The sequence below is a fragment of the Protopterus annectens genome, chromosome 8.part0 (assembly GCF_019279795.1).
Source record: "Protopterus annectens isolate FY-2018-M chromosome 8.part0, PAN1.0, whole genome shotgun sequence".
Lineage (NCBI taxonomy): Eukaryota > Metazoa > Chordata > Ceratodontiformes > Protopteridae > Protopterus > Protopterus annectens.
Genome location: NC_056741.1, coordinates 196,815,153 through 196,836,007, shown reverse-complemented (window position 1 = coordinate 196,836,007; position 20,855 = coordinate 196,815,153). Strand labels below are relative to the sequence as shown.

The 20,855-nt window shown below is 36.7% G+C and overlaps 1 protein-coding gene across 1 annotated transcript in view; it reads right to left on the bottom strand.

The window, feature by feature from the left end:
• LOC122808189 (antigen WC1.1-like) overlaps nt 1-20,855 on the bottom strand; it is a 997,107-nt gene that overhangs the window by 55,949 nt on the left and 920,303 nt on the right. The window contains exons 16-17 of the mRNA XM_044079157.1: nt 2,469-2,789; nt 2,063-2,137 (exon numbers count right to left, since the gene is read on the bottom strand). Coding sequence (XP_043935092.1) covers nt 2,063-2,137; nt 2,469-2,789 — 396 coding nt within the window. The remainder of the gene's footprint in view (nt 1-2,062; nt 2,138-2,468; nt 2,790-20,855) is intronic.

Below are 20,855 nucleotides of genomic sequence, written 5' to 3'. Positions count from 1 at the left end.
ATAAGATCAAAACCAGGCACTTATATTTAGTTGAAAGCAACAGATGACTCAGATCATTCAGTATCTCAGTGAAGAGCTGGTTTTACTGCTGAAGTGATATCAAACAGTCTAGATTCAGCAAGTCTAAATCTAGCCTAGGTTATAAAATGCAGATGTACAAGAAATTCACACTGCATAAAATCACAGTCACAACAGCAAAAAATATAGTTTAAATAAAGTAGCAATTCACCACCAATTCCCAGTTTAGAAGTGGGTAGGCCCCACTCTCCTGCCATAAGAATCTAGCCCACAAACCTTCCTAATGTAAAACAACTGGTTTTAGAGCTCAGGTACTTAAGCCAAAATAAAGACACTTCAGAAGACAGACACAGTAGGCCTTAAACCAGCAATTTACACCTTTGAAGGGTATAAGCTATCCTCACCTGCCACAAGAGTTTAGACCATGAATCCTCCCAATGTAAAAAAACTGGTTTGGAACTCAAGAGCTTAAATCAGAATAAAGACACAGACTAACAGGCACAACAAGCCTTTACCAGCAATTCCCAGCTCAGAAAGGCAGAGGCCACCCTCTCCTCCCACAAGAGTGTAGACTGCAAACCTTCTTAATGCAAAATAACTGGCCTGTATCCCAAGTCCTTCAACCAAAACTGAGAGACTTAGGGTAACAATTGCAAAAATCATCAGGCAACTGACAGACAGTAATAAAAGCAGTAGAATAAATGCAATTGAACACTATAAGAACAAGCAACAAAAGTAAAAATAGGGTAGTTAAATATGAAGAAACACAAATACAATAAAATCAATTAAATAAAGTGTATTTTTTAATCAGGCTACTAATAAGCAGTAATCAATGCAGCAGAATAAATGCAATTGAACACTGTTAAGAGCAAGTAACATAAGCAAAATAAAGTAATAAGTAATAAAGTAGGAAGAAATGCAAATACAGTAAAAGCACCTGAAAAGTGTTTTTTTTTCTGTTAAGTAGAAAGGGAGGAAACAGAAGAGAATTCAAGGTTAAAAAAATGAGGGGGTGGGCCTTCTCAAGTGATCTCACTGTACTCAGTAGAATGAACTAATGTGATGAGACTGGGAGGAGTGTCTAATATCAAATTTATAGTAGAGGTGGGCAACTCAAAAGCCACCAAGTTTTAATAATAGAACAACAGTTGGGTGAGAATGGCGACAGAATCAGAATAGAAAAAGAAAGTGCAGTAACAAGTACATGGGATTACTTTACGAGTTCAAGCAGTGATAAATTCAACCAATAAATAAATGCAGCACAGGAATGTAAAATATCATGGAAACAGAGCAAAAGAAAAAAAAAAACATGCTTAAATCAATTTAGTAATCCAAATGGTCTTAGAAGCAGTCCAGCTTTGCAGATAGACAGCCACAGGTAACAGACAGGCACACATGAGCAGTATCTACGAAGTTAAGTCATTAATACCAGCAAGACGAAAGACTTTTGTAAAGATAAACCTTCAGGCCAATCAGATAAAGAGCTAGTGAAGAGTAGTTCCCTCCTAAATAAAAACTGGGGGCAGAATCAGAACAGAAAAAGGAAGTGTAGTAGCAAGCAGATGGGATTACTTTATGAGTGCAAGCAGTGATACGTTCAGCCAATAAACAAATTTAGCGCAGGAATGTAAAATCACTGGAACAGGGTGCTCTGATACCAAGTGTTAATGGCTTTGTAATCTGTTTAATGCACTTCATTATTCTTTTCACAAAAACGATATGTGAAAAGGAATGTGTTGTTGATATAGCCTCCTGCAATGATATTCCATAATTCTGTAGTCCTTTTCCATAGCTGCATTTTGATTCTACTTTCATATGCTAATATTTATGCAAAAATGTAATAAAAATACACCATTCAGTAAGTACAATGTCATATTACACTATTTTTAAAGTTGATTTCATTAAATGCAGTCATGTGAAACAAACCGACAACTTGCTAAATGAAATCAAGAAAAATGTTTAAGAGCAGAAAGCAAGGGTTTCTAAATATTATTGAAATAGTCTTGATAACAAAGAGATGACTATGCAACAACAATAAATTTACCTGTGCAGTCCATCCCCAGTGATTTGTTGGCACAGGGCAATACATTAAGTTTTCCATTAGGTCTTTCCTGTTCTTCTGTGTAAAATAAATAAATCAATTAATTAATAAATAAATAAAATAGTTTTAAAGCATCATAATGAAAATGCAAGTACATACACACATGCACACACACACATGCATCAATCAATAAATAAATAAAAGAGTTTTAAAGCATTAAAAACATGTGTTCGCACACACACACACACACACACACACACACACACACACACACACACACACACACACACACACACACACATACGCACACGCACGCACACACACACACACACACACACACACACACACACACACACACACACACACACACACACACATACTACAGAGTAGCCAGTGTTCCTTATATTACCTGAGCAAGTTAGGTGGACTTCCTCCTCTTCATCGCAGGGATTATAATCCCAGAATGATGAACGGCATTGCCAGAGAGATGTGTGATCCTTTAGGCACTGAACATGGTCAACAGACTTAGGATTCGAACTTTTTCCAAAGACAGGAAGATTTTGAAAGTCGCTAATATTTCCACAAGCTAACTGCTGGCAAACAATATTCATTGTGGGAGACTGCCGATTTAAACCATTGGAACAAACAGTGCCCCATGTCCCATTGTGAAATACTTCCAGTCTTCCTTTACAGCTATGACTACCACCAGCAAGTCGCAGCTGTTTAAATTCTAAAAAGAAATAATTAAAAGTAACAAAATTGTAACTTCTTCTTGCACTTCTTATACTGTAATCACACTTAACAGCTTGGTATAATTTATTTTTATTCAGAATATGAATACTGAAATTCTTTTTAGACAGCTATAAACATCACGTAGGTCAATGCTTCTGAAGTGCAAAGCATAACTTCACATTGTCTGACTATCATAATTAGGACAGAAAAACATTAAATGTTATACAAATTATATAAATATTGTAGAGAGTGAAATAGTGTCAGAATTGTTAAAGGTTCTAGGCATAAGCATCCCCAGTTTCATAAACAAGGTATTTGCAAAGCCATAGGTGGTGAATGTTAATGAGCAGCGACCCTGATTTTCAATCTTTACAAGAAAAATACTGGCAAATTCTGAATTTGGATTACCTGAGTATTGGAACAAATATAGAATTTTTATGGTATATGTCATTTTTGATCATAGTATTCATTTGCCACTAATCTAACAGGTCAAATCCCAAACTGTCCCATGGCTCACTAAAGAGACTATCTCCCTCATGCCATGATAAAACATGAAAACAATGCCAAAAATATCAAACTCCCAGCTCCTTAGCTGAGTACAGACTACCTCATAATAGGAAGAAAAAAAAAAAACAAATTGCCACAGACAGAAAATCCTATTACTCACATTACAGAACAATCACAAAGTGAACCCCAAAAAGTTATGGAACAGTATCTCTGCCCTACTCCATCCTGGTAAAAAAGATAACCCCTGCCCAGATCCTGATACTTCTGACCTTGCCTTGGCTACACCATTTATTTCCTTCTTTATAGACTTGATAGCTAAGCTCACCACATCTTTTCCTAATAATATGTCAGGCAAGACCCCATTCCCATCCACAAACTCAACCCTCTCTAACTCTGTCTCTTCTCATCACCCCCTTTCACTATCAAACCTATTCCCATTACTACCATAAAAAACTTCTACAACAATTAAAACCATGCTCAAATGCCCCAGACTTACTTCCATCTAGCTTCCTCAAGCTAGCTGCCAATGGCATCGCTTTTCCCATCTCCATCCTAATAAACCGTTCCATTCAAGAATCTTACGTTCCCCTCCTCTGTAAAAAGCCTTCATTATTCTCTCCACAAAGAAGGTAACAATGCTGAAATCTCTAATTTCAGTCCAATAGCCATCCTAACTCCAATTCCTAAAATTCTTGAAAAATGCATCCACCTACAGCTCCTACCCTATCTATTAGATAATCAACTACTGACCCCTACACAACATGGTTTTAAACCTGGACACAGCACTACCACAGGTCTCCTCTTCTTTCTTGAAACCATTAACCACGCTCACAATTCAGGCAACATAGTCTCTACTCTTCTTCTAGATTTATCCAAAGCCTTTGATACTGTTTTACATAACCTTCTCCTGTCCAAGCTCTCTCATCTCAATCTTTCCTCCTCCTCCATCAACTGGTTTTTCCAGTTACCTTTCTAATAGACAACAAGCCATCAAATGGAAAAATTCTACCTCCTCCTTTCTTCATGCTGTCACAGGCATCCCACAAGGCTCTATATTAGGTCCTTTATTATTCAACATCTTCATTAGTGACTTTCATCACTGTTTTCCAAATTCTAAACTGGTCCAATACACTGATGATTCTACCATTATATGTTCTGCCAAATCCCTCTCTAAATTCATGACTTTAACTCAAGATGCTTTCACTTGCACCAAGTCTTTGATGCTGAAAAATCACCTTGCTCTCAACCCTTCAAAATCCAAGATCATGATATTTACCCCTTCTAAATCCACCAAAATTTATAAGAACTCTTTCTGTATTATTAGCCAAATCTTGACTCCAATTGAAATAGGTCCCCACACAAAACTTCTAGGAGTCCTTATTGATGATCATCTAAAGTTCAATATCCACCTACAAACTAATATTAAGAAAACACATCAAAAACTGGGTATGTCATATCACCACATTCACTATTTTACTCCCTCAACCAAACACATTCTCTCTACTACCTATCTCATTCCCTCTCTTTTGTATGGTGCCCCCTCCTTACCAATCTTCACTCCTCTCAAAAGTCTAAACTCTTTACAATAAGATTGCTTAGTTTGCCACCAGATCCAAATCCTCCGCCCACCACTGTAAGGCTCTCCACTCCTTGAATTGGTTGGAACTCCCTAACTATCTCTCCAACATTCAACTCTCCTCTGCTCATAAACTCATCTTCAAACCCTCAAATTGTCCCACACTCTCCTCCAGCCTCAAAATGCATCAAAACAATAGACTACTTAGGTCCAACAATCAGAACTTCTTGGAAGTATACAAACCTATACGTACCCCAGGGATACTTCTACTATCTTTCTCCCTAGCATGACCATGGAATTCCTTTCCTCCTCACATTAGAACCACCTACAACCATTCCACTTTCAAAAACCAGCTCCACTCACACCTGTCTTGCATCATATTAAGACAAGTCATCAGCTATGTTTTACAGGTGGAAAACTACATTAAAAATGAACATCTGTGATAATTTACTAGTTATACCATGATATAAGTGTTTGTAATTGCCCAGAATGATTTGTTGGTGTATGTAGAGCATTACTAATGTCTTTATTTTTGTTATTTTATGGGTATGGCTCTAAAGAAAAACTGAGTAGATAATGAAACTAAAATATCAAAATAGATGCCATTATTTCTGTTTCTTTTTTCAAACTACGTGAGTTTTCAGATCAATACTGGGATTCAGGAAGGTCTTACACTGAGCTGTTCTGAGTGTTCAGTGTAATTGAAGGGGCAATGTAATGTTCCGGGAATATTTAAAGGGCAATATAACAAAGAGAGTCTGTGTGTAATATACCTGTGAATTGTAACATTGACAATACTGATTTAGGGATAATGCACTAATGCAGTGTATGGCGGCTTTGCTTGTATTATATTTGTAAAGACACACACGCACACACACACATATATTTATATATATTACTGAATTGAGTGGTGCAGAGGCATGGATTTCTGTCTGCGTGTGTGTGTGTGTGTGTGTGTGTGTGTGTGAGCGCGCGCGTGTGCACATGTGTATGTGTGTTTGTGTGAATATACATTCTAAATAAACTTGCAGTGATTCCTTTTGCTATACACCCACCAAAATATGCAATATGGATGCAGTATAGTTATGGACAGCTGTTAATTGCAAACAACTTTCTGTATTAAGAACACAACATATGTATTGACCAGATGTGTAGCCAGACTGTAGAAATATAGAAAAACTCCAGATCGCTAAAAGCTTCTCAAACAAACAAAAATATTTAGAAAAGGGCAGAGCTAGGCCACCACGGAGAATCATTTATTGACTAATAAAACAATAAAATGGCATAAAAATGCACAGGTATAAATCCAGGGACAAAAGCTTTCAACTCATAGAGCCTTCATCACATCCTGCATTACTGCAATTACTCTTCCCCTATAAAGCAAAGAATAGCCAATTAAATTTCATCTAGGAGGTCACCCCCCTTTCATCAAATACTGCATTACTGTCAATTTTCCTCCCCTTTGAAGCAAAAAGCAGCCTATTAAAATTTTAATTTAAAATTTTATCTAGGAAGTCTCCTCCCTTTCAACAGTGGCTTCAAAGGAATCATCCCATTCAATCCAGGGAGCTGATCTGTCTGCAAATCAGCAATCCATAAGCTCTCCAAAACCTTTATTATATAAATCACCATGATAGAAAAACAGCAAATCCAAAATTCATGATACCAAATCTCAGAAAAAACACCAAATCCAGTAAGAAAGAAAATCAGACACTAGGATGAATATATTTCCATTTAATTTCACATTCTGGTACCTCAGCAATTCGCCCTCAGTGGAACAATTAATCATACTAAAACATCCTATATATATAGTCACATCACTTAGCTCATTAGCCATAAATTGTTTGTAAATTCAAACATTTAAAGCACAAATGCATAGGAATTCTCTTAAAACGGTACTGATGTACCCCAAACATTTTTAATTCATGCTACTAAACTAATTAATGAATATTAAATGTTAAATATTACTAATTGTGCTGAACTAAATGAGTAAATAACTCCAAGCAACAGCATGACTAAAATTAATATATATCAGTATATGAATACATTTAATGCAACCAAACAAACAAACATTCAATTTATGAAGCCACCATCCAAATTCATCCCCCTAGGATGTAAAGTGTGGTAGTTGAAAATCATTCTACAGTCCAACCTACTTAATTCAGTTTTGAAATTTCCTACCTGAAAATCTGGCTTGAACACTGAAGATAAATCCACCAGTATTACTATTATGTGTAGATACAAAATGGGAGGCCACAGGACTTTCCATATTACTTCTTCTGATGTCCCCTAAATGTTCCAAAATACGAACCTTAACCCTCCTGGTAGTTTGTCCTATATACCTTAAGGGTATAGCAGAATCACATCCAAAAATGTATACAACCCCTGATGACATGCAGTCAAATTTCTCAAAAACTACATACCTTCTACCATTTATTTTCTTCCCATGCAAATTACTGACCTTATCACAAACCGAACAGTGACCACATCTCTGCATGCCAACATTCATATCAACCGAATGTACCAATCTTCTGTTCAATAACTCCTTCAAATTCTTATACCTACTGTAGGAGAAAGTAATATGCCTTGGAAACAAATGTCCAATGGCAAGATCATCACAGACTACATGCCACAATTGCTTGAAAATGTTTTCAACAATCCTTGAAAACTCTGAATATCTAGAAACAAAAAATATCTGTTCTTGTTCTTCAGTCACTGATGGTTGATCTCAATGACTACCTCCCATAAAACTCTTCCCTTTAGATAACCTACATTTAATACTTTGAAGTGTGGTCTTGTCATAACCTCTGGATGAAAGTCTATCAAAAACTTCATTGAACACTTCATCCCATAAATTTGGGTCTGAAGTGTTCCTACTTACTGGATTTGGTGTTATATAAATCACCACCCTGAGGATTATCATGTAGTAATTCTAATGCCATAAATATAAACTTGTGTTGTACATTCTCTTGGATATGTTTAGACAAAGCACTGGTGTTCTTTCTTTGTCTAATGTCACTGAGGTGACACAGAATTCTATCGTTGAACTGCTGATTAGTCTTACCAACATAATATCCATAACAGAGGGTGCAAGTAGCTGCATAAATAATGTTTTTGGTGTTGCAATCTGCATAGGTTTTCTGCTGATATAACCTTTTGGTAACAGGATGTCTAAAATAATTACTACTGTTAATTGAAGGACATGCCCTGGAATTTCTGCAGGGAAAGGTCCTATTCTTCAAGGTTGTTTTTTTTTATGGAAACCCATCCATATAACAGATAAGTGTCTTCAAATTCATTTTATTTTTAAAACAAAACCCTGGAACTTCACCCATTATGTCCTTTATTTTGTTATCCATTGTTAGTATGCACCAGATCTTCTTAATAATCTCACAAACCTGTGAGACATCACTGCTATATGTAAGCAGGCATCTTAGGCCTCATTTATTGCTGTTAACTTGCTGTGGTATGGAACAGGTTGGTTTTGATGTTGTATTCTCTAAAGAGTAAGGAAATCCTCTTGTTCTTCTCATATTCTTAATGGTTGTGCGGCCCTGTTGGACCTCTTGTTACCTACAACATTGAAAACTATTACCAAAATGTATAATGTATACCTCGATCAAAAAAACAAAAACAGCAAACTGAACCGGGATGAGAACAATTTATTAGAATACACACAAATAATCGCTTTCATTCAGATAATACTATAAGTCTTCTGAAAATGGAAAATGATCATGTGATGCCTTATATATCCCTAAATCACGTGAATCTCATTCACAAGTTACATCATAACTAGTCCAGATTAAAGCAGCCGTACCAAGTACATAAATGCCCATCAGAATTACACATAACATAATATCAGACAAGTAAAATAAAACATTTATACATCTTATAATTTATTTATCATAAGATTTCATTGCTAAAACACTAACAATTGAAATTGTGCCATTTAAACCTGGTGGGGATAGTCACATACAAATAGATCTGCCACCACAGTTCACACTGTTCCAACATTATCTTCCATCTTGCCCCTTTCGGATTCTTCAATACCTGTTCTGTAACTACAAATGTAAAACTGTGTCTTGCAAATTTATCCATATGTTTATACAGCATATTAGTATTTTTCTTTTTGTTAATCTCATACACATGTTCATAGATATGCTTACATAATTTCTGCTTTGCTTTATTAATGTAAAACGTGGGGCATAGAACAGATTTAGCAATATATATAACACTTTGAGAATAGCATGAGAATCGGCCTGGAATAAAAATATTTTTATTTCCGATCTTAATTGTTGACACACAGTTTACATATTGGCATTGGTGGCATGCCCACACTTAATCATTTTACCACTAACTTTTTTTTTTTTTAACTGGCTGTTCAAAAATGATTTCCAGGTTACATCCACTTTATATATAAACATAGGGTGAATCCCCACTAGGTCAATAATTTCCCTATCGGCAGCAAATAAACTCCAATTTTTATCAATAATATCATAAATGTCAGTACTATTCAAATTAAAAGTAGAAATAAAAGAACAAGATCTAACATTCTTAAGGTTAAGGTCTGAACACTCATTAAAATCTACAGTCTGATCACCACCAGTAATAATCACCTCATTATTAGCAAGAATCCTATTAGTATCTAATAAGGGAGCATAAAAAACAGTATGTCCTTTATATATAACTGCTTCCTGGATGATTTCAATCAACTTAACTGGACATTCTCTGTTCCAAAACATTCCTTGAAGTAGATTACATTCTTCAACAAAATCATCATACTGCGTAACCATACGTGTGGCTGTAACCAACTGCTCTTTGACAACTGCATGCTTTACATGGAAAGGATGGTTACTATTAAAATGTAAAAAGCAATTAGAATATGTGACCTTCTTAAAAATTTGGGCCTTAAACTTATGAAAACCCTGCTTTTTAGATAATAATACATCCAAATATGTGATAGAATGATGTCCCACATTATGAGTAAAATGAAAATTTGTAATGTTGTTAATATACTCTATGAATAATGGTATCTCATTAACAGACCCAGTCCACAGAATAAAAATATCATCCAGGAAACAAACATGCATATGAAGTGATGTAAAATAAGAACTAGAAAAAACATAATGTTGTCCCCAAAAAAAACATTATAATGTTGCCATAAAGTGGTCCACTTGCAGCCCCCATCGCTACCCCTTATAACTGTTTAAAATAATAGCCTTCAAAATATATAAAATTGTTTTTTTAACACTAAATCCATGAGATGGCTTAACATATTAGTTTTATCCTAATATGTAATCAATCAAGTAAAATTGCAGAAAACCAGTGTAAGCCTATATCATGTGGGATACAACTAAACAAATCTTAACATCAAAAAAAAGAAAAATCCCATCAGACAAAAATGCCAACTGATTACACTTGGTAAAAACTGCCATGAGTCCCAACAAATATGAGCAACCTTATACACTTCACCCTTAAGTTTCTGATGAATAAAATGAGCTGTATAACTTCTCTTTGAATACTGGGAATCCACAATAGGGCATAGTGGAGGGTCATTCTTTTGTGGGACGGGACCGCTATGGAATTGGAGTCATTTGTTGCTTTCTTCCATAGCCCTACTGGTTTCCTTAGGTTCTCTGCTAAACACTCTTGTTCTTCTATCAAGATTTTGGATGTTAGAGTGTGCAGAGAACCTGATTTAACATTTACTACCAGTTTATTTAAGAAGGACTGCTATAAATGTTCTTTGTTGCATAGAAAAATTATTGCACCCTGACCATGTTTTTCTCAATATTATTAGAGGTCAAAGTATGCGTGTATCTAGATTAGATTTTAATGCTACACAATGTCCTCGTGATTTGAATGTGTTGGGGTGTGATTTGCTGGGTAGGGGTTGTCAGTTAGATGAGATTCAAGAAGGTTTAAATGCAGGCTTAAGCTTAAAATGTATGAGGATGAAAAGTTATTTTTGTTCTGGCTTTAAATCATCAACCAGTTCACTTCTGGTAATAAGAGGGTGTCAGATCCTTCACAGTATAGCGATCATTTTAGATTTATTAGAAAAGTGTTTGAGAAGCATTGACTAATTCTCTTGACAGACGATAATATCAGGAATTTTATAGGGAATAGACCCTTGTTCTTGTTTCAGAATAAGCATTCTTTGAAAAGGATTTTATGTTATCCTTCTGATACTGGTGTTGATTGGATTAATAGGGATGTTTTAGGGATTTTTCCATGTGGTGATTGTGCCTATTATGGTTTAATTGATAGTTTGTGTCTTTATGCATCCGGATACAGGGTCTGCTTTTACCTTCAAGGTGAGATCTGACTACAACACAAAAGACTATATCTTGCATATTGCATTGTGCGTAAATGTTTTTACATTGGAAAAAAGCAATAGAATGTCAAAATGCTGGATTAGGGAACATACTTATTGTATGCATATAGGTGATCCACAGAGTGCTCTATCTAAGCACAGGTTAGAAAAAAAGCTGGCACATACATTTACATTTTTATTAATTGATAAATTGTCTTACAAAGGACATCTGGGAGATTTGAACAACATGAGTTGCTGGAGCCATGTCAGACTCCAAGCCGGTTACAAGTGGTGTCCCACAGGGCTCAGTCCTTGGCCCCCTATTGTTCGGCATCTACTTCTCAGAAGTACAGGCAAACATAGGAGGACTATGGCTGACAAAGTTTGCGGATGACTGCAAACTGGGTGCCATAGTGGAAAGTACATCGGACACAGACATCCTTCAGAGGGGTCTCACGGAAACTGATAGCTGGTGCCAAAGCCATGGCCTGAAGTTAAATGCAAAAAAGTGTATAGTCATACCCTTCGGGAAAAACAAGGTAACCCCAAGCTACCATATAGGTGGCAACCCACTAAGCACAGAAGAGGTTATCAGGGACCTGGGTACCCAGGTTGACAGTGGCCTCTCGTTTGACACTCACGTTGCTAAAGTGGTTCGAAAGACCTTCTACATTGCCCATCTGATCATGAAGGGATTCACATCCAGATCAAGTTAGGTCATTGTTCCCCTGTACTCTTCACTTATCAGACCAATGATCGAGTACAATGCCCCATTCGGGATGTATCTCACCCGACACCTGCAGCAATTGGAGAGACCCCAAAAGTTCCTCACCAAAAGGATAAAGGGACTCCAAAACCTGTCATATACTGCCAGACTGAATAAACTCCAACTCTATTTAGTTGCATACCGTCTGCTCAGAGGTGACCTGTGCCTGACATACAAGGCCATGACCAACCCGGAATTAATGGACATGCTCCACCTCAAAAAATCCAAATCCACCAGAACCACTAGAGCAAGTGACTTAAACCTTAGCATGGATATAAATAGGACGTGCTGGAGGGATAGATTTATCACCCAGAGACTCCCCATGCTGTGGAATAAAATCCCGGTCCATGTGAGGCAGAGCACCTCGCTGGCTCTGTTCAAGAGAAATCTTGACCGGTGGATGGGAGATCGTAGGTTTACCCTGGGAATCATCTCTGTGTCACTGCTGGACAGAGGCACAACAAACTAATGGGCACATTATTTCTAACATAAGGGGTGGCGTAAGCCACATAACTTTGGGCTAGGCTTATACATGCCTTAGGGCAGATAGCCTAGTATAAACCTATGAACCTATGAACCTCTGACTGAGATATTCATGACCAGCTGGATTATTCAGTTGCGGGCACATAGTGATTGTGGTTTAAACGAGTATGTACCTCTTAAACCTGTTTTGATCTCTCGCAGATTTCTTAGATGGTTTGATTTTTGATTTACTTTATCTAGAAGGATATAATATATTTTGTATACTGTGCTATTTTCCATGTAATGCCCTCTTTTAACTGTTAGGGTAGTTTTCATCTGTGATTGGTTATATTAGATCATATGGTGTTTTTAGGAATGAGTTTCATGTGTATACACCCCACTAATGTTATTTGGGAGGTGTGCCTTAATTCTGTACTTTGATGGGCTTGTTTTTATGAATGGTTATTAACAATGATTAGTTAGATGGTTTTATTTAACCTGTTTTTGTGTTTATTTGGATTGTCTGATGAAGCATTTAATAAGCAAAAGTGCTACCAATTTATTAAACACTGTTACTTTCTTCTTATCAGAGTATGAGTCCTTTGTGCCATATTTGTTGTCATTCTTTGCAGTTTCACTTAAAGAGATGCTTATGCCTAACTCCTCACAATGTAGTTTTAAATTATGCCAACGTAGTGGAATTCCATTAGTGTGCCAAGCCATTGTCTCTGTATAGCAGTGTTGTCTCCCATTCTCACTCTTTTTCTGTACCCTGTTTTCATCCATTTATACCGGCTGTTGAACTAGACAGGAGGGGGGATTAAATAACACTGTATAACTGCAGTATCACAGACAGCATAGCTCAAGAAAGACACATTTCCATTGAAGTCATTGCATTCTGCAGAACCAGAACAGATTTAGAAACAAAAAACAATAAAAACTTCCTGCAGATTAAGTTTTGTATGATGCAGGACATATTACCTGAGTTATTGATGAGCAAAGTCACAGTAATGTCTGTGCTTTTCAGGTATGTCTTGAATATTGCAGAGTACAGTGCAGTACAGTAGAGTACAGTTATTTCTGGATATAAATGCAGCTGTTATCTGCTAATATGTGGTACTCTGAACAGTATGAATATATGAGTGTAAAATATTGAAAAGTATAATGCAATGTACAAGCATAGAGTTAATATTGGTTCAAACATATTAGTAATGCAATTACGACACACACAAGTTAACTGTAAAACTATGGTAACATACTACTCCTAAGCAGTACTAGAACTAATTAGTATCTCATAAAAGATTTTGTCAATTATGGTAAAATGTAAGGAACTGAACCATTATCATTTACATATTACCTTATCACTATGAGTACTTGTTGCAAACTTCTAGGAAGGGATATACAATTACATGACATGCATACTGATGCTCAATAAACTGTGATTAACAAAACACTGTACACTGCTTTTGCAGTCTATCTTGACACCTAGCGATAGATAATTTTGAGTTAGTTACTCCTCTGATGTTTGATGAAATAAAATAAATAATAGCCACAGTAATGTGTTTAACTTGTTCTTATCAGACACAAAGACAGATCATCCGTTATATGTCACACCAATGATTATTTAACTGTGACCATGTGATAGTAATATATGTTTCCTTCAGATACACAACTTACAACCATGGCCAAAACACACACACACATACACACACACACACACACACACACACACACACACACACACACACACACACACACACACACACACACACATACATCCATACACTACACACACACATTACACTCCATGACATGCCATACTGAAATTTCATTGTGGTCATCCCTTCCTACAAATCACGCCTCTTCTCACAATTACCAAGATAACCACTTTGTGTCTCTGTTCACCTCTGATGTGTGACTGCCATTAGTGAAAGAAATAATGGCTACACATGCTTAGTTCAGGATATTTTTCTCATACGCTTGTCTGCTACTCCATGACAATCCATATCAAAGATTGTTTAACTGTGGTGAAGTAAATGTAATGGTGACTGCTTTCAAATGCAGTCTGCTTCAACCCTGCAGTGTTTGCCACTTTCTGAATGTGCACACATCTCATGTTAGACTATATGCATCTGATGTTATACTATACCCTGCTAAAAGAAAGACTGCAGCAAAGCATATTAGTATATTGTTATGAGAGTCATGCAGTAACCCCACCTGTCAAGTCATAATGATGGCCATGCAGTTGTGATTAAGTAATTGCAGTGCTCACTGCCATCAAACAAGGTCTACCTTTAAGATCCATTGCCAGAATAAAGATTTGTTAGTCCTATAACATTTTAAATATGATCAGGTTAAAAGAAATAATGTTTATGGTAATGTTTTTCAACTATTTTCTCAATGCATTTATTGCACCTTCTTAAAAAACCCAGTTGATAATTGTCTAACTATGATCAAGCAATGGTCCTTTTGATTTCAGAACAGCTGGCGTCTCCACATCTACTCTAAAAACCATAATAATGAATTTCAAAGTGTGCAAACCTTAAATATTGACTGTGATTAAGTGAAAACACATAACAGGAACCATAATGTATTTTCATCTACTCTCAGACAACCCCCCCCTCTCTGACAAACCATGTCAATTATCATTTAACTTTTGCTAAGTCGCAGCCCCTTGCATTTTACAAACAGATTGCCTCTCTTACTGTGTAAATGCCAGATGTTTTAAAAAAGTGTGAGTCATGGCCATACCTTTCAACCTCTTAGAACAAGAAATCTTGACAAAGTAATAATTAAAAATGGGACAAAGGCACCAAAACCGGGACAATTTTTAAATATTGCTCTTACAATCTTAGAAAGTTGATAGAATAACAGATTTTTCATCAGCATGAATTTTCTGAAGGGTATGAACTCTAAAAGTCAAATGTCTGTCATTATTTTCTAACTTCAGTCTTTAATGATTTTCCACTAATTTGACAGAAAAACACGATTTTATGAAAAACAGACAAGAAAAATATGAGGCAAAAATCAGAACATTCTGTGAAGACAGATTGCCTCTCTTACTGTGTAAATGTCAGATGTTTTAAAAAAGTGTGAGTCATGGCCATACCTTTCAACCTCTTAGAACAAGAAATCTTGACAAAGTAATAATTAAAAATGGGACAAAGGCGCCAAAACCGGGACAATTTTTAAATATTGCTCTTACAAACTTAGAAAGTTGATAGAATAACAGATTTTTCATCAGCATGAATTTTCTGAAGGGTATGAACTCTAAAAGTCAAATGTCTGTCATTATTTTCTAACTTCAGTCTTTAATGATTTTCCACTAATTTGATAGAAAAACACGATTTTATGAAAAACAGACAAGAAAAATATGAGGCAAAAATCAGAACATTCTGTGAAAATCTATCCAATTGAGAGGTATGGTCATGGCAATGAATTTTCGTCTCTCTCACTCAGCACCAAAGCACCATGACAAACACAATTAATTATCTCATTAGAATGATCAAGTAGCTGCTCAGCACGTTACTCACACTCTACCTCCCTTCTCCAGTCCTAGATGTTAACTATGTTGGTCTGCATCCTTGGTGTTTGCTAATGATCTTACAAAGTATCTGTTGAAATCCTTAGGACCGTATCTGTGGACTTGGAAATATTGGGACCAAATGTGGGCACTACATACTGAGTCTGAGTTTCTCCCTATTCAGAGCTGTGAGACTCACATTTATGGATGCTACACTTTTATAAATGATTTTATTTTAACTAATATCCTACTAAGAGCAGCATTCCTTGTTCATTACTGATGACCCACACCCACCACCTGGTCATCATAATAAATATATAGTATATATGTGCATAAAGACATACACGGAGCTGTGGTTAACACTGCAGGCACATTATTCTGGTGCCCAGTCAATATTACCTTTATATGACTCCTGCAGTAGTCAGCTACCCCAGATCAGTAAGCCATTTCCTCTGGTAATGTCTAATGAAATAACCATAGGTCTGTGGGGAAGCACTAGCATGCATTGATCTGAGCAAAGAAATATTAGAGTAAACCTTACATAGTAACATGCCAAGGATGGGCTAGCTATAGCCTGTTGCTAAATGAGATGAAGGGTACTGAAATGGCATGTTAATAATTAATATACTAAATTCCAAGCTGAGTTTTGTTCACTTTAAAAAAAAAAACATAGATTAATCATTTCACAATTAAATTAGGTATTAAACTGAATTTATTTTTATTGTCTTTTTTATTTAAAAAAATGTTGTATATAATGTGGTTCAACAAAATTCATGACAGACACATTACAGCAAAAAGCATTTTAAAAAAAAAGCTCAAACATTTATTTATTTTTTAGCTATGTAATGTACAGCTACAAGTCAAATCATCTCCAAAGACTACTTCTCCCTCATATTTAGCATTTTCCTTGAGTCATACACCTCCACTAAATGCTAATGAGCCAGATCTGTTGTAAAACAAACAGTGCATGAATGCGTACTCTATCATTAATGTAATCCAGCTTATCTCTCGCATTGCATATTCTTGGAATTTTCCATGAGCCTTTCCACCACTCCTCTAATCTATGTCTTACAGCCATTCATCTTCTCCTAGCCCCCTATTTTCACCTTTTTTGCCACCAGCAGAACTAGTACCCATATCTACATATCTGATCTGCCTTCTCTGACAGTAACCAATGGTAACTATTTAACATACTCCCAACCACCTGCCCCACCAACCTTTCTGTACCAGAGTGTGTTCTGGTCATGGACAATTCTTAACAGTATAAACAGTTATCTTAAAATGAATAAAGGAATGAAAGAATGTACCTCCCTGCCACCATGTGGAACAAAATAAAATATCAACTTCATCAACTACCCCCATGATTTGCAGCTTGACTGAGCAAATATGTTTTAAATCCAAATGTCTTTGGTCTCTGTGTAGTTTATATGTCATTATTTATAGTTACCTTCTTAATGGTCTCCTCAACTAAGTATTACCTGAAACAACCAATATTTATTTTCTTGTGACATCCCTCACTAAGCATTATTTAAAATCTCAGTCTAAGTATAATTATACAATAACAGCTCATTACTATTCAAAAATGAGCATGCTGATTGGACAGCCCAACCAACTTGCCCATTACAAATCGAGAATATACCACAAAAATAAAAGCCTGTCCACTGAAGAACCATTGATCGGACAGACTTTTCTAATGGCATATGCTACAAAGAACGCATCAAAATATGAAAAAAAATCAGGAACATTCTGCAAAACTAAAATAAAAACACACCTGATTTTCCTTATATTTTTGCACTGTCCCTGTAAATGTCTTATTTTTTAACACTAAGAAAAAGCTAAACAAACAGCAAAGGAGATTCCATTTTCTCTGTCATTTCTCCTACAAGAATGTACTGTGCAAGCATGAGAATGTATGTCCCGTACAAAAGCTCATTACATCAATATAGTGAAGACAATGCAGAAGAAGACAGACACAGCCTTATACAAATACATTATTTAAGAAGGTAAGCAATTTTTTTCTTAAATAATGTAACTGTATAGTAGCAACAATCCACTCCTGTTTGTAGGTATATCAGGATTTACCCATGGTTTGCCTTGTTTAATCACTCAGGCTTTGCCCTTGTGATGAAACTACACAAATCATGGGTAAATCCTGGTATACCCATGCACAGTTGTGGGTTATTGCTTAAATCACGTATGTTCTACACTTTTTGCTACATAATGTTGATTAGTGTTTTTATACTAAATTTTGCACAATCTACTAAAACTTATTCCCTCATCAACATATTGTAAAAGCACCGATTTCTTAGCATGTTACATCATTTTACACTACCTGACCATGTAAGGTTATGCTTATCATCATACCCCCTCTCAGAACACTTTCCTCTTTACATAACATATTGTACACATCCCTACACCATGTGATCATTTCTGTCTTTAGTGTATACTACTTCAGCATTATTGTTTTATTTTGGCTTATCATGTTCATCTCCATCCTACGTCTTTAATCAGCCTTCATCCATTTGCCATGTCCTTCAGACTTCCAAACTTCTCAGATGCTCTGCATAGCTTTGCCACCCAGTTCACTTCTTTCAGTTCACATTTCTAAAGCAATGATCTGTCCACCCATGAACTATCCACTGCTTAAATCCTGTTGCTGTCATAAACATTTCCATTAACTCTTCCCATGACCACTTTTACCTGTAGTCTGTATACCCATAAACAAAAGGGCAAAGTCTTCTCCTCTTCCTTCCATGTTTCAACCATCTGATTCCACACCAGCTGGACATCTCCACATTCCTACCACCTATGAAATGAATCTGCCTCTCCTTGCATACATCTCCAACAATTGTCATCAGACCACCTCCATCACATTATTTCTGTACCATCTCTGCAAAAACCTGCAATGCAAATCTCATACTTGACCACAGACTAAGCTCTTCTTTGATAACTTCCAAACCTTTTCCCAAAAATCACTTTTGTTTCATGCTTTACTTTATTTAATCCATCTATTCATTACCTGTTTCATTGTCTCTTCTGTGTCTGCTTCCCACGGATTTATAAATCCTTCTTAGTCTGCACCTTTGCTCTAAACTCATCATAGTTTCATAGGTTCATAGGAGATTACTAGGCTAAAAGCTTAAGACCCCTTACAAACCTTGCCAATATAACCTGATTTCAACCAGCATATGGCTGCCATGGGCAATAGGATATCCTTTGCCTTGAGTATCTTACAGGCTGCTCCTGTCTGTAAGGGACATAGGCACTACTCTAGGTGTAAATTTGTAATTCCCTAACCCTTGATCCAAACTGTGTTTAAGAGGGCCAGGGAAGGGCTCTGGTCAATGTGATAGGAAAGCCTGTTCCAAAGAAGGAGCAATCTCTGAGGTACATATATGTCTCTCCAGTATATTTTGTTTGAGTCACTGTCTAAGTTTGGAGCTCTAAATCAGGTGTCACTTGTGCTGTTTCACCCTGTGGATATGTAGCATCTCCATCAGGGCTGGATTTGAGAGTACCTTGTAGGTCAAGAATAGGTTATGCATTAATAGTCGGTAGGAGGCAGAGTAAAGGCACTGGACCTTTAGTGTATCCACATAGGACATGTTTGCACCCTGTATTTTCTTTGTGAGGAACCTCTGAGGTTGCTCCAGCTACTGTAATGCGTAGTCAAGTACATGCCAAATGCTCATTGTATTCCATTATCGGTCTAATGAGGGCTGAGTAGAGTGGGATTATAATTTCCTTAGACCTGGATGCCATACCTTAATTTATAAGTTGTAGCAAATAGAAGAACTTCCTCACCACAGTGGAAACAAAGTAGTCAATGTTCAGGCTACTATCTATCTGTGTATCTAGATCTCTCACCACTGAGTCTACTGTTGGGGTGTGTTATTGATGTTGTAATCTGCAGTGACATTTGACTTCCCAATGGGTATGATAATGCATTTTTTCACATTTATTTTTAGGCCTTGCTTCTGCCACCAATTATCTGTCTGTTCTAAACCCTCCTGAGGGATGATGTCTACATCACTGGAGATTTAGTGATTGACCCCAGCTTGCAGTTTTCAGCAAAATGTTTCATACAGAGGCCCTCCACATTAGCCTTGACTTCAGAGAAGTATATTCTGAACACGAGTGGTCCCAATACTGAACCCTGTGGCACACCACTAGTAGCTATCCTCTTGTTGAATCTGGATTCACCCACTCAAATCACATATGTCCTGCCAAGTAGCCAGTGGGCTATCTATCTGGTGATGTAGGGATTTATGCCCAGTTTTGTGAGTTTATTTATAACACCTGAGTGTTTGAATTGTGTCAAATGCCTTGGCCTAGTTGAGGTAGGTGGTATGAAACATTTTACCCTCATCCATGGCCTTAGTGACTTTCTGAAAGAAATCCATCAGATTCAGTAGGCATCATCTGCCCTTAACAAAGCTGAATTGGGTTGGGTTGATTCCAGTGTTTGGAGATTTCTTATGTCATTATATATCGGGTCCATGATAATTCTTTCCATGGGTTTACATATAAGGCTAGTCAGTCTTATGGGTCTGTGATTTCCTGGGCCAAAAGATGGTCCCCCTTTATACACAGAGATGACTTTTGCTGTCCTCCACTCTATCAGGACCAAGCCAGTCCAGAGGCTGTGGTTAAATGAAGATCCTAATGATCCCAATAAGTCCTGATCTAAACTGTTTAAGAGGCATCCTGGTATATTGTCAGGTCGAATTGAAGTTGTATTTTTAGCTTTAGTCAGTGTGGCAACTGTTGTTTAGTGATAATTGGTGGTGGAATGGTGGAGGGTATTTTTGGGAAGAACTGGGGGTAATGTGGAGGTGAAATCTGAGTTGAATTTGTTAGCCAGCAGATTTGGCTACATTTTCTGGCTGAGTGGAGTTGGTGACATCTACAACT